The 14,105-nt window shown below is 42.9% G+C and overlaps 1 protein-coding gene across 2 annotated transcripts in view; it reads left to right on the top strand.

Moving 5' to 3' along the window:
• The window catches only part of LOC135237931 (cadherin-22-like), a 250,008-nt gene that overhangs the window by 223,200 nt on the left and 12,703 nt on the right, over positions 1–14,105 (top strand). For both annotated transcript variants that reach the window (XM_064305498.1, XM_064305497.1), the window contains exon 12: positions 4,199–4,450. In XM_064305498.1, coding sequence (XP_064161568.1) covers positions 4,199–4,450 — 252 coding nt within the window. The remainder of the gene's footprint in view (positions 1–4,198; positions 4,451–14,105) is intronic.

Here is a 14,105-nt window from a genome sequence, read left to right on the forward strand (position 1 = left end):
CGTGTTTCTTTTTTGTGCAAACACAGTCGGGCTCTGTGTCTGTGGTTCTGTTTAAATCACCACCACACGCTTCCCCGGGCATGTAAACGGCTAATGTTTGCCCAGTACAGAAAACAAAGTTGTAAAAATATGGGGATTCTGAGTGTGTGTGTGTGTGTCAGACTCCCATGGAAGTGTTTCATTATGTAAGATGCGGTTGTCTCTAGCCAAGTTAATCCATATATGCATTTCCCTTTGGGTAATGACTGGTGCGCCCGGACAGTTTCTCTTTGTAACAAACCAGAATTTCCCCGGAGTCTCTGCCTCAGCTCTCCGTGCTCAGTGGGGGCTATAAATACACCATGGCCCGTGGGACGGCGAGCAGGCTCATCTACACAACACAGCGTCTGCTGTAGAAACCAGCAGGGTTCTGAGCGCACCTGGGTCTATGGAGGACCCTGAGGACACTGTGTATTTCAATCACTTACATTGAATAAGCTCTTTAAAGTCACCCAGAACTCTGTCTTCGATTCTACGGCGAGCGGCAGAAGATAAGTGCTACCGGAGAACACTTCCTCTTTCTCTTTTGATACAGAACGGCTTCGTTTAGTTCTCCTTTATTGCTTACATTTTCTGTCGGGTTTTCATTTTAACGCTAGATCGATTCGTAGGTTTGAGCGGAGCAGTCTGGATGGTGTGGATTGGTGGGGTTGCGGTTGGGGATGGGATGGAGGGTAGCCTGGCTGCGGGGGGGGGGGGGGGTGTGATAGGATCATGGAGCAGCAGGGGCCCATTTCTGTGGGGAGGGGTGAAAAACAGCCTCAGGCAGCATCATTCTGAATCTTTATTAAAGAGTTCTTAATACACACACACACACACACATGCACACACATGCTTGCACGTGCTCACATACATGCACACACACGCTTGCACACACACACACTTACGTATGCACTAACATATGTGCGTGTGTGTGTGTGGGTGGATGTGTGTGTAATCTGTATTTCCAAGTGTTATTCTAATAATCTGTAAGTAGTGTACTTATAGCAAATAAATGAGGTAATGAACGGGCCTAATTAAATTAATGAATCACTTATTAAGCCTAAATTGCATTTCAACTGTGTTCCCAGTCATTCTTGGGTAAAAACAAGATGTGTTTATCATTACGCTACAAGCTTATGTGATTTTGACAAGGTGGTGAAATTGTTATAATCAGAAGCGTGTGTTAGTATGCGTGTTTGTGTGTGTTTGTGTGTGCATGCATGTGCGACCGAAGCCAAGACTCCCGTATGAAGTAGCCACCCGTTTAATAATTAATTTTGTATTTATTGGGTAGTTTTGATCAATACTTTTAAATTAATTTCAGTTTATCAATGTAGCCTGTTTTGGTATGTGTTGCAATTCTTGCATTATAAACCATTAAGGGCTTATGATTACTATTTAGTTTGATTTTGTATGTAGCACTTCTGTAGCATGACAAATCTCACTGTGTGCATTCTGTCATGTTTTCTAATGCACCATATGTTGAAAGGAATACAGAGATGTGGATTTTATTATCCCATTGTTATAAAAATCAATCTTCTTGCATCACACAAGTAATAGAGCAAAGAGACAGTGGCCAGGGGTTTGACTCAAACTTAAATAAGTTAAGTTTAAGTTTTGTTCTTCACACCAAAATTAACTCACCAAATTATGCATACAACGGGAAAAAATACACTTGCATTTATTGATCTAAAGTCAAAGTCAAAATGAAGGCAAGAATTTTAATTGAATCACAGAAAGAGAAAATGAGGTTGAAGAAACTGATTTTATTCTTGTGAAAATGCTTATTTATCTTTTTTCCCCCATTGGTACTGACGGTAAAATGTTTGAAAAAAATGGCAGATTGTGTGTGTGTGTGTGTGTGTGTGCTTGTTTGTGTGCTTGTTAACGAAAATTGTTTTATCCTATTCGCATATAAATATGATAACCGTCTTTCATCATTGTCAGCAGTAAAGTATTAGTATTCCCTTTGTGTCTTCCATTTCAATAGTTTTCTCAGCTTGTTTATCTTAATTAATCTGCATGTGTTTTCCTAATAGGGCAGACTTTCGCTGCGGGGAACATACATCCCAAAAAATTAAATAAAGCTATGATGAACGTAGTTTTTTACCACTATCAGCGATTGGACGATTTTGGAAGCAGGGGCTGGGGTGTTGGGGTGTTGGGGCGAGAGGGGGCAGCAGCCAAGTCTTATGAGCAGCCAAGTCTTATGCCGAGCAATTAAAACATGAGGTGAAAGGGAGAGTTCTTAAAAACGAAGGTAGCAAAAGGAAAAGAAGACCAGGTCAAAACCTAGTATATGGCTGGACCGGCCGACCAATGGTGTGACTTCATAACTCGGCCGACCGATGGTGTAACTTCATCACTCACTCACTCAGTCACAGACATTCGCATTTTCGGGGCTGGCCCCGCTGTTGCGGTCCAGCCAAAAAGATAAGTCCAGCCAAAAAGATAGGCCGAAGAGCCTCCATGTTAAGCGGCGGTCCCCGACGCGAGCGGCGGCGGAAGCATGATGAATACGTGCCTCTGAGATGCAGCCGCTCGGCCGACAGTGATGTATGCTCCCCGTGATGGATTGCGGGGTCCCTAATATGAGATTCCATCAACTGTAACTACAATTTTCACTCTATTTGTCAACGTCTCCTCCGCGCGTTTTATGCATTCGTCTGCGCAAGTTCGAGTGCCTCCGCGGCCATTTTTGGGGTAAACAGCAAACGGCGCCGGGCTTTCCTGCGGTAATTTGATGGTGTTTTCTTTCCGTTTTCGTTGAATAGATGCTTGCTGAAGTAAGTTTTTTTTTTTTTTTTTTTTTCGTGACCCGCCAAGCAGGGATTGGCGGAGTGGAGAGTGTCTACAAAACGCAGCCTCTGTCAGACGCAGAGCTTTTTTTTTCCTCCGAGCTCTGCTTAGTCAGACGTCTAGTCGACATTTGTCATAGATGAAGCGCAAGACGTGGCAGAGGGAACGGTACTGCTGCATTACAGAATGTATCTTGTGATATCTAACCAGTATCTTGGAATGCAACGTACAAGAGCGGTTCCACGACGTTTCAAAGGCCTGTACGGACAGGATTAGTTTCACTAGGAGGTCAGGTGGTTAAATTTTTACCGGAGTAATTCAGTAATTTTATTCAGGCCCGGAACAGCCATGTCAGCTACTTTTACTGGGCACAAATGTATCATTTTTCAGCACGTCTTAGAAATATATATATATATACAAACTTATTTTAGTTGTATAGGGTTACACGTGTGTTGTCATTTTAAATTTATTTTTTCCCTGGTAGGAATGCGTGACAAATTCACCCTGGAACAGCCAATCAGACATGCACCCCTCAGTAATTTTGGGGAGTAATATAGGGAAAGGCTTTTTCCTTGCGAATCGGCCGCTGAAATCACTGATGTGCAATGATAAAAAAAAATACATTACCGACGTTGTCCTGCAGTAGACCTACGAATCCCGGCAGGACAGGGCCAAAACTGTGAATAAAAAATCATTTAAAAAACAAAATTTAAATCTTAAAAAATATATGTGCTGTGGCTGCTGAGCATGGTGTGGAGCAGTAGGGGCTGCTGCAGTCCAAATGCGAGGCGCACAGATTAGTTCTTGCATCACCCAGGAAAGGGAGAGATTCAGTCATCCGGGATAATCATCTCATAGCACACTGGCAACCCTAGCTGATTGGTCAGGTGCCCCCCAAGTGCTGAAGTTAAGAAAGTGTGGTTAGTAGGCTACTTGGGTGGGAGACCACCTGGGAAAACTAAGTTTCTGCTGGAAGTGGTTTTGGTGGGCCAGTAGGGGGCGATCTTCCCTCTGAACCCTAATGCCTCAGTGCACTGATGGGGACGCTGTAGGAGATGCCATTTCCCACATGAGATATTAACCCAAGGTCCTGAGTCCCCGTGGTCACTAAAGATCCCACAACACTTCTTTCAAAGAGTAAGGCATTCCTTGGTGTTCTAAATTTTGGCTAAATTCCCAACTTGGCTCTCTCCATCTGCCATCAAACTGAGTGTGAGTGTGAGCCCTACCCACTTTTTGTTTTTATGATTAGAAGCACAAAATTGGTTTTCAAGTTAAACGGTTTATTCGATTAAATTTGAGCATTTTCATTTAATTATTTTCTATTGAATTCATTTTGCCGGGTTTCAAGCGATTGCCCTTTCCTCCGTTTCCACAGACAACACGGCGGGCATTAGGACCCAGCGGGCGGGCTTCAACAGGCAGGAGAAGAACGTGTACCTGCTGCCCATCCTGGTGGTGGACAGCGGGCCCCCGGCCCTCAGCAGCACGGGCACGCTGACCATCCACGTGTGCGGCTGCGACACGGAGGGCGCCATCCAGTCCTGCAACGCCACGGCCTACGCCATCACCGCCACGCTCAGCCCCGGGGCGCTCATCGCGCTGCTGGTCTGCGTGCTGATCCTCATCGGTGAGCCCCACCTCACACTCTCTCTCCTGCTGCTGTAGCACTGCTGGTACTCTCTCTCCTGATACTGTAGCTGTGCTGGTACTCTCTCTCCTGCTGCTGTAGCTGTGCTGGTACTCTCTCTCCTGATACTGTAGCTGTGCTGGTACTCTCTCTCCTGCTGCTGTAGCTGTGCTGTTACTCTCTCTCCTGATACTGTAGCTGTGCTGGTACTCTATCTCTCCTGCTGCTGTAGCTGTGCTGGTACTCTCTCCCCTGATACTGTAGCTGTGCTGGTACGCTCTCTCCTGCTGCTGTAGCTGTGCTGTACCTCTCTCCTGATACTGTAGCTGTGCTGGTACTCTATCTCTCCTGCTGCTGTAGCTGTGCTGGTACTCTCTCCCCTGATACTGTAGCTGTGCTGGTACTCTATCTCTCCTGCTGCTGTAGCTGTGCTGGTACTCTCTCTCCTGATACTGTAGCTGTGCTGGTACTCTATCTCTCCTGATACTGTAGGCTGGTACTCTCTCTCTCCTGATACTGTAGGCTGTATCTCTCTCCTGATACTGTAGACCTGCTGGTACTCTCTCTCTCCTGATACTGTAGACCTGCTGGTACTCTCTCTCTCCTGATACTGTAGCTCTGCTGGTAATCTCTCTCTCCTGATACTGTTAACTCTGCTGGTTGAAACTGGTCTTCTCGTACCGCAGTTCTGTTGATCCAACATGCCTCAGAACTCCACTAGTCAAACATAGTCTCCCTGATTTTTTAAAAATCAACAGATCCAGTGTTGGTCAATTTTTATTATTTTTTTCATTCACATTTAACCTGTTAAGGTTCCTGGATACAGCAATTGTGTTACAGATGTTATTTCAGCAGTGATTCTTATAGCATGAGACATGACAAAATGAAACTCAATAGTTTAATAGTTTAATGATGAGTCAGACAACTGTGAGCCTAGCCAAATGTTGACTGAATCCAGGCCGGTATGTTCTTGCTCTAGGTATGAATTCAAGCAACATTTGCCCTTAATTTTGACTAAATGCGTAGTGATTGTTTTTACTTCACAAACCCGGTTTGGCGAGTTCAGTTTGGTGGTTGCTGACCGTGCCGAAACGGTGTTTCTGGAGAAATGAGCTAACGCTCACGCTAACAGCTCGGACTGAAAACGCCGTGGGACCGCCGTGGCGGCGGGTAGCGGAACGGGCGCAGCGGCGCTGGGTAGAGCGCTGCCTCAGCACTTCTGTCCCGCCGGAGCGACAGGCTTTAAATAGACGAGCCCGTCCAGGCATCCAGATGGCAGCGCGAGGGCTCGTAACGCCATCTCAAAACTTTAACGCGTTTGATCCCTCCCCCCCACACCCAAACTCTGAACCCCAAACCCTTCCCTGCTTGTGTTTGCCCTAATCCTTCACCGTCACCAGGAAAACCGGGTTACCACCCGCTTTTAATCCCAGAATCTATATACACGTATTTAAATGTGAGTGTTTGACTCTGAATGTAGCACTGTAAAACTTGACACGCTTGACTTTCGCATATTTTTTTGTGCTTTGAAAGCATTTTTGTTAAACTTGAAGATTGCTTCTGACCAGGGCTTCTTAGCATTGTCTCATGGTGGGTAGTATAGAAAAGAGACAAGGAAGTGGGTGGGGGGGGGGGGGGCATCATGTATCCTTTAATGAATGGTGACTCAGACATACGGATCCTGGTTTGGTTGTACCGTACATTGTCTTACTTCCTGAGTTTTCAAAATAAGTGGTCCGAACACCCTCGGGGGTGCAATAGCAGTTTCCGCCTCGGTTGTCCCTGGTTACATTCTCTCAGTCCACGTACGTAATAATTCTGCCCGGTATGTACTACTATTGGCGTCAGGTTCAGGTGTTAATTGAGCCCCTGATTGGGCAGCATTGACCTTTGAACTGCTGTGGGAGGAGCAACTGCAGTGTGTGATCTTTCCCTTATGAAAAAATCACATTCAATGTTCAAATCATGTTCAAAAACCACATGCGAACACTCTGTACATGTACAGTGTACACATGTGAACTATAAAAATAATCAAATTTATAAGATTAGAGTGGAAAAAAGTAACCTATTCTATTTTCTGTTCACATGTGGAAATTGTCATTCACGTGAAAAAAGCCAATCATGTGAAAATGTCCCCCTCACAGGTGGCATTTCTCTTCATTTTGTTGGTGGGCCATACCAATATTTTGATGGGTTGTCATACATTCGTGCATTGCCTCAGTGACAGCTCTCTGTGAGTTTACATGCAAATAAACATCCGTGCATACACGTTTACATCTGATGAAATATGTTAAATGTTTTATAAAGTTTAAATTTTCAAATAAGCTCCCTTGTTTTTTTTTTTTTTTTTTAAACTTGTTTTCTCTATTTGGCCTAAACATCCAAAAAAAAAAAAAGCAAAATATCAAACAGTCACTGGCAAGGACACGTACATTGACAGATGAACTGGAAATTAATTTCTTCTGTGAATATCAGTATAAATAAAAAAAGGTATGACGTTGCATATTATAGACATATAATGCATATTAATTTCTCAGTGGTCATATTCAGAATGGCATAGTTGCGTTTGAATAATTATGAATAACCACATGCATGACCCTGAAAGCACTTACACATTTTTACATAGTTTCTTTTTCCATATGACATAGTTGAATGATTCAAAATATAAAGCTCATGTGCGCACAGTGCAGCTAGCGGCAAAGCAGAAACGTCACTTAATATTCAAGACGCTCCCCGCCCACAAATTGATGCATTCGGGGGAGCTCGAGCCTTAGATCCCCGCAGATTGCGCTCCGATCAGCCGGACTGAGGCATGCTGGGAACGCGCTTGTTAAATGGCGGCCGGAGTGGCCCTCGCCGCTCACCGCAGATTAGGCGGCATTGATCTGCGTATTTATTTATTTATTTATCTCCATTATCGCTGGGGCGGGCGCTCCGCGGGCGCGGCTAGCGGACGTGCCGATGAGCGCGGCGGGATTTGCATCGCGGGCGGTCTGCTCCACGGCCGCGTTCCTCAGTTCGCTCGCGGACGGTGGTCGGTCCGGTTCGATCGCGGTAATTAGATTCATTTCCACCCACGCAGTTTCTAACCTCACAACACACTTCCCCCACGCTAGGCTGACGTCTGAACACACTTAAACACGCATACCGTGAGCAAGCTTTCACTCGGGCACCAAGCACAGGCCTGTTTATGTTTTCATTTCATGAAATTATTTCATATATTTAATTTCATTTTATACATATATACTGAAAATTGTTCTTTGATGTTTGTTTTTTAATGGATTTTTTTACTTAGATTTTTTTTTAAACAAGGATAAAAACATTTTTTAAGCAGACCAAATTTCTACGCAGAAGTAAATACATTAGAATTAGATCTTTCAACTATTTTTCGTAATCATCTCAGAAATGAAGCTGTGTTGATTATTAACTCACAATGCAACAATTTGACCGATTATCTGGTCAGAAAAATAAATACAATAAAATATATCTTTCACTTAGCCATGCCAAAAAATAACAGTCCGATATGAGATCAGCAGACATTCAACCTCAAAATGTTTCCACTACCACTTGGGAGCCCCATGCCTCCTCGGAAAAGATGTTTGTCTTCATGATTTATTGGATGCTGGGACTGGAGGAAAAGATATCGCTGGTTCAAACCTGGGCTGTGTCGTATTCTGGCTAGCACTAGGAGTGGAAGTACAGTATTTGCTTTGGCTCAGGGGTACGGGCAGGAGTGGGGGGTGAAATTAAGTCAGGTAGGGGCTCCTCAGTTGTAGTTTCCACAAACATTGCGAAAACAATATTTCTCACTGGCTACCTAAATGTTGTCAGTGAGAGATACTGGACAACAAAAGACCTGGCAATTTCCATCTTAACCAATCAACCATGCGGCCATTTTGTGAACTTTCAACTGGAAGTGAACAAGATGTGACTATCCATCACAGAACAAACACATCATGGCAGTTTTCAAGGTCTCATGTTTAGATGATACTTTATATCAAAAGGAAATTTCTGTTTAGAAGTTTGGTAAAAGTAAGTATACATGTGTATCCTGTGGCTTAATGAACACTTCTAATGTAAGTAGAATAAGTGATTGTTCTGGATCTTAAGTATTTTTAATTTATATAAATTGGCTTTTGCATATGGCAATTGCAACCATAGAATAAATATTGCAATCATAGAATAAATAGGAGAATTCTGTTTCAATCATAGAATAAATATATGGAACAAATATGACAATTTAAAATGAAATGTATCATTCCGTCTTCATTCAGTGAGATGAGATGCCAGCTGCAATAGAGGCAAGTCCTTTGCACTAGACTTTGAGCATTGCCTCACCTGAATTAAGCCAGCAATACTAACTTTCCTTTGTAAGTCTATTAACATTTTTAACACTTTCAATAATATCTCCAAATCAATCTCATGCCACCTCCACACACACATACACACTCACAGACAAGCACCCACACACAAGCCCACACACACGCACGCATACACACACAAACACAAGCAAGCATGCACACACAAGCACGCGCCCACGCACACGCACCCACACAGACAGACGCACACACGTACGCGCACATGCGCCCGCATACACACACATACACAAGCAAGCATGCACACACAAGCACGCGCCCACACACACGCACCCACACAGACAGACGCACACACACGCGCATACAGCACGCACACGCAGCTGTGCAAGCAACATTACGACCGCTGCAGACCGTTACTGCAGCGACCATGCGGGGCAACACGAATGTTCACCGCACACCGAAGTGCCCCTCAAAATAAATCCGGTGAATTGCCACTCTGTGTTGTTTACGAGACATTTGCAGTGATTGGTCGCCGCAGTTGACCTTAACAAGGAGGCAATATATCTCAGCCCTCGGTTTCGCCCGCACGCCATTTCGCTTCAGCTGAGCTCAGACAGAATTAAATATTAATCCGTATTCAACAACCTCGGCTCCCATTTTCCTTAGAAATTTCTAGAATAATACGAGTACTGTATGTTCCCGCTTCCTCTGCTTCTTATACACAACAGTGATCGCAACAGTGATCTTAGAAAAAAATGCTAATAATTACTTCTGTATCTGTGAAAAACAAAGGGGAATCTGAGGCCTGGAAATCTCTCCTATTACACACATTAAATCAGTAAGGTGAAAGATTAATTAACATTTTACACTCAAGCCTAGTGCAAATTAACTTAAATATTAAATATTTTTGTTTGACTCAGTTGGTGAAGAGAATTATTTATGTTCCTCTTCCTCTACTTCGTGTTGAAGATGAAAAAAAAAAAACTTCAACAAATTCAGCCTTGAGCTTTCCATATCCTCCTGAGACCTAGCAGAAATAAAGTTTAAATATTTTATTTTATTTTTTGATATAATACACGTGCCTTGGAAGAAAAAAATATGTTGCAGTGAAACTATTTTCAAAAATATTATTTATTTTATTTTTGTTAAAAGTCACTAGTAGTGTAAGTTTCAGCATAGGTGATGATGGGTCTTGAAATTAAGACTGGAGAAAGAAAAATGAATGTTAAAGTCACAGAAGGATAGACATCATTGACTGGATTTAGTCAACATTTTGTACTTCATTTGCCCAGCATTTAATCGGCATTTTTCCTTCACACCTATTTTTATTATCATTTTTGTAACATCATGGACATACTCTGGGGAGCACATTTTGGTGATTGCCGATCTTGCAGAATTGTAGAGTATAAAAGTAACCCTTACATTTATTTGTTCAGTTCAGGTCAAATGTTGATTGACTCCATTTGTACGGCTGAGAGTCTTCGCTCCCTTGATAGCCCAGGTCCCCTCTACAGTAAGTGCTTTAGTTTGTTGGACTGATTGGCTCCATCTCAAACAAGGAGAGTCTGTCCTTTCCCTTGTTCTGAATTTCACTTTTTAGGCTGTGTCACTGTTCCGGCAAGCACGACTTTGTTTGGAAATTCTACCCTTTTTTTCAGGGGAATCAGTCAAATTAGTGAAAAGTATACACTGTCATTCTCTTTTGATTTAATGCCTTTCATCTAATATTATTCATAATTTCAAATTCAAAGCTGCCGCATGTAATCTCCCTCATTTTGCAATGAAGCACAAATGGTCCACTTTAAAAACTATAGCTTGCTTTGTTAATTGTTCTTCTTCGCTGAAGATACAGAAGCATTGAAAATACAGCTGGCTTTGTTCATCAGTCTTCTTCACTGGAGATCCTGACTCATTGAAGTGCTAGTGAATATGCTAGGGCATTTACACTCTTTGTACTTATAATAAAATGACAAGGCTGGATAAGGCTTCAACCTTTCTGTTATTTATTGAATATTTATCTTTCTCCTGACTGCTAACTAAGACTAGATAATTCTCTGACTGTGAGATCTTTGGCTTGTGTGCCATGTAGATTAGTCCTATTGCTTCTAAGTCTTTCCTTACAACTTAAGGTGCTATTGAGGATAAATAATGTATGGTCTGGGTTTGATCAATGTATGTCCTTAACTTTGGCTTGCAAGCAGTCTAAATAATACACGTTCTTCACAAAAGCACAGGTTGGCAAATCAGTTTTATGGTCACTTTACTCACCAAACTGCTTGTAAAAAAAAAAGTAATGTTTGCATCTCTTATCAGCTGATGTCATGCCAAAGTTGCATGTAAATGCAAAGTCAAAAATCATATGAAATGTGCCGTTTCACATGTAAAAAATCACAATTCCACATGTGAATTTAACATTTTCACACCTTAATTAAAGTATTCACTTGTGAAAAGAAAATGTCACATATGAACTGGACATTTCCACACGTGAAAACAAAACATGTGACTTGAAATAGCAAAGATTACCTTTTCTCGCTCTCATCTTATACTTTAAATTATTTTTTATATACATGTAGACGTGTTGAGTGTTACCATGTGGTTTTTGACACAAGTGGTTTTTGAGCGTGAATTTTTGTAAGGGATGAACTCCAGGTCTGTGGCTATAATCATTAAAGTACTACTGTGCAGTGCTTCTAAAAAATCCACACAAATAGACACCTCTAACTGACTCCTCTGTCACCGGTTCCACTCAGTAATCACAAACAAAGAAAGGATCGCAAGCATTGTCACCACAATGTATGGGTGTCTGAGTGTACTGTAAGCATGTCATGTGACAAATGTATACGACAGCATCATGCTCAGTTCAGGATGGACAATTAAGCTCAGGTGATTTGGGTTAAGATGTCATGTAGTATCTGCTTGTTTACAACATGCCTTTCTCTCAGCAGCGATTTTAAACAGTATTTTTTCAGTTTTGTTCATGTAGTGCATTTTATATTCTCGGTTGAGTTATATAATACTTGAGCGTATATTTATCCTTATGTTTCTAATGCAGTTCACTTAAACTGTCAACCAATTCCCCATGCAAAACCCAGCCATAACACTGATTGTGTTATTTTACATAACATTCATTTGTAAGAACACTGACAGGATTGTGTAATTTTAACAACATTCTGTTTGAGGAAAGATAGATAATCCTTCCACCCAACCACCGAAGAGCACATCTAAAGCTTTTAGAAAACCACATGGAGCTAAGCACGTGCTCTGGCTGCTGTTGTTAGGGTTTGCATTCTGTTTGTAAGTTGTACTCTTGCATGAGCTAGATTAGGTTCCATATGTTTCTTGAATGAAACTTCCACCATCTTAGGATAACAGGATGGCAGATTCTCAATGGCATTGCATGCTTCAGTATTTTACATAGGAGTTGATATATGATGCCAAACCAATCACAGAAGTAATGTAAAACTATTACTCTGATTTTTGTACCATGTTACTGATGAAAGAAACACTTCTTTGATGTTTCCATCATGGAAAATCTGTACCTGTCCCAAAGCAAAGGCCAAAATGTGTTTATAATGAAAGCAATCGACACAGGATACTGGCATATGCCCCCAGCTCCCTGTGACAATAATTAGAAATTATTATGTAATTGAAAAATACAAAAGCTGATGTGTGGTGAGCTTTCTGGTGCATAATAGCTGCCTTGCATCACCAAGGTGGCTGCCAAACATTTGAAAACAATGTATTATTATTATTATTATTAGTAGCAGTAGTAGTAGTAGTAGTAGAAGTATGATAACAGTAGTAGTATTAGTAGTAGTAGTGGTATGATAACAGTAGTAGTAGCAGTAGTAGCAGCAGCAGTAGTAGTAGTAGTAGTAGTGAGTAGTAGTAGTAGCAGGCGAGACAGCAGTAGTAGCAGTAGGGAGTAGTACGTAAGAAGTAGTAGTAGTACTGGTATGATAACAGTAACAGTAGTAGTATTAGTAGTAGTACTGGTATGATAACAGTATTAGTAGTAGTACTGGTATGATAACAGTAGTAGTAGTAGCAGCAGCAGCAGCAGTAGTAGTAGTATGACAACAGCAGTAGTAGCAGCAGCAGTAGTAGCATGATAACGGTAGCTTAGTAATGTGTTTGTAATGCTGCTGTTTGTAATTTGAGACTAAACAGGAGCACTCTTAGGAGCATCACAGGCGTGGGCAGAGGCTTAGGCTGCGAGGAGCTTTGATTTCTCAGGATCCCAGAAGTACGTGGGTCCTGTTTTGCGGGGGGTAACTTGGCTTCCTGGAGGCCCTCGCTGCGTGATTAGATCAATCGCGGCGTGATGAAGCAAATGAAAACAAATTTCTGCCTAATTACCTCCAAACAAACAATCCCTCCATCAGCTAATTTAGGGGCGACGCGATGAATCCATCTCGGGCCGGGAAAGGCATCTGCGCACATCCTTTCCAATTAGGGCCCATCTGCCGCGATGCTCTCCCCCGGTTCCCGCGGCGACGGCAGCCCAAGGGTAAATTAGCCGTCCTGTCAAGAGCGTTTACCGCAACATCTGTACGTCGCCGCCGCGGCGCCGCCACATGTTCGCGGGGCCAGGTACACGCCGCGGTGCGCCGCCTACCCCCCCCCCGGCCGAGAGGGCGTCGCGTCGTCCCGGCGACGGCGCGGTCGCTTACCCGCTGATTAACGAGGGTCCAGAGGCCCCACCCCACACTCCTCGCCCCCCCCCTCCCAGTGTACCATGGGAGGGAAACGGTGGAGGTTCCTGGAAGCGCTGGCATGTCAAATGCCCACGCAGCTACAGATCCGCTTTCTGGTGTCGCGTCAAATGCTTGCACGGGATTCTTCAGAGAACAGTTAGCAGGAGATGCTGCCCTCAGCATTAAGCTAAACTCTTTTGGGTCAAGCTCTTTTTATATGAAATAATTTCCCTGAAGTTATTAAAATTGGCTGAGAATTAAGGTTTTACAGGAAAAGGTCTAGTGGATCGGCGAAGCAATCACACATTCTTCTTCTTCTTTTTTGCATTGAAATTCACCACCTGGACACCTGAGAAAATATGTACCAATTATATTGCATTTACTTGCTGGCATATATTAGCCAATACCTCTGTAAATTTTGAAATGTTTAGAGCGTTCATATGTGAAGCAAGCGTGCATTGTCTTCCGTTATTTGACTCCAGCGTTCAGCGCGACTCACAGTGTTTTCGCTAACGTTTTTGAATGCTTTTTCCGTGCGTGCCAAAATCAATACACAATTAGCGAACCGCGAGAACAGCGGCATGCTTTTGTGCGTTGGTGACGGCTGCTGTACGGCCCGCGCGGCGCCTTACATAAGCTGTC

The sequence above is a fragment of the Anguilla rostrata genome, chromosome 13 (genome assembly GCF_018555375.3).
Source record: "Anguilla rostrata isolate EN2019 chromosome 13, ASM1855537v3, whole genome shotgun sequence".
Classification (NCBI taxonomy): domain Eukaryota; kingdom Metazoa; phylum Chordata; class Actinopteri; order Anguilliformes; family Anguillidae; genus Anguilla; species Anguilla rostrata.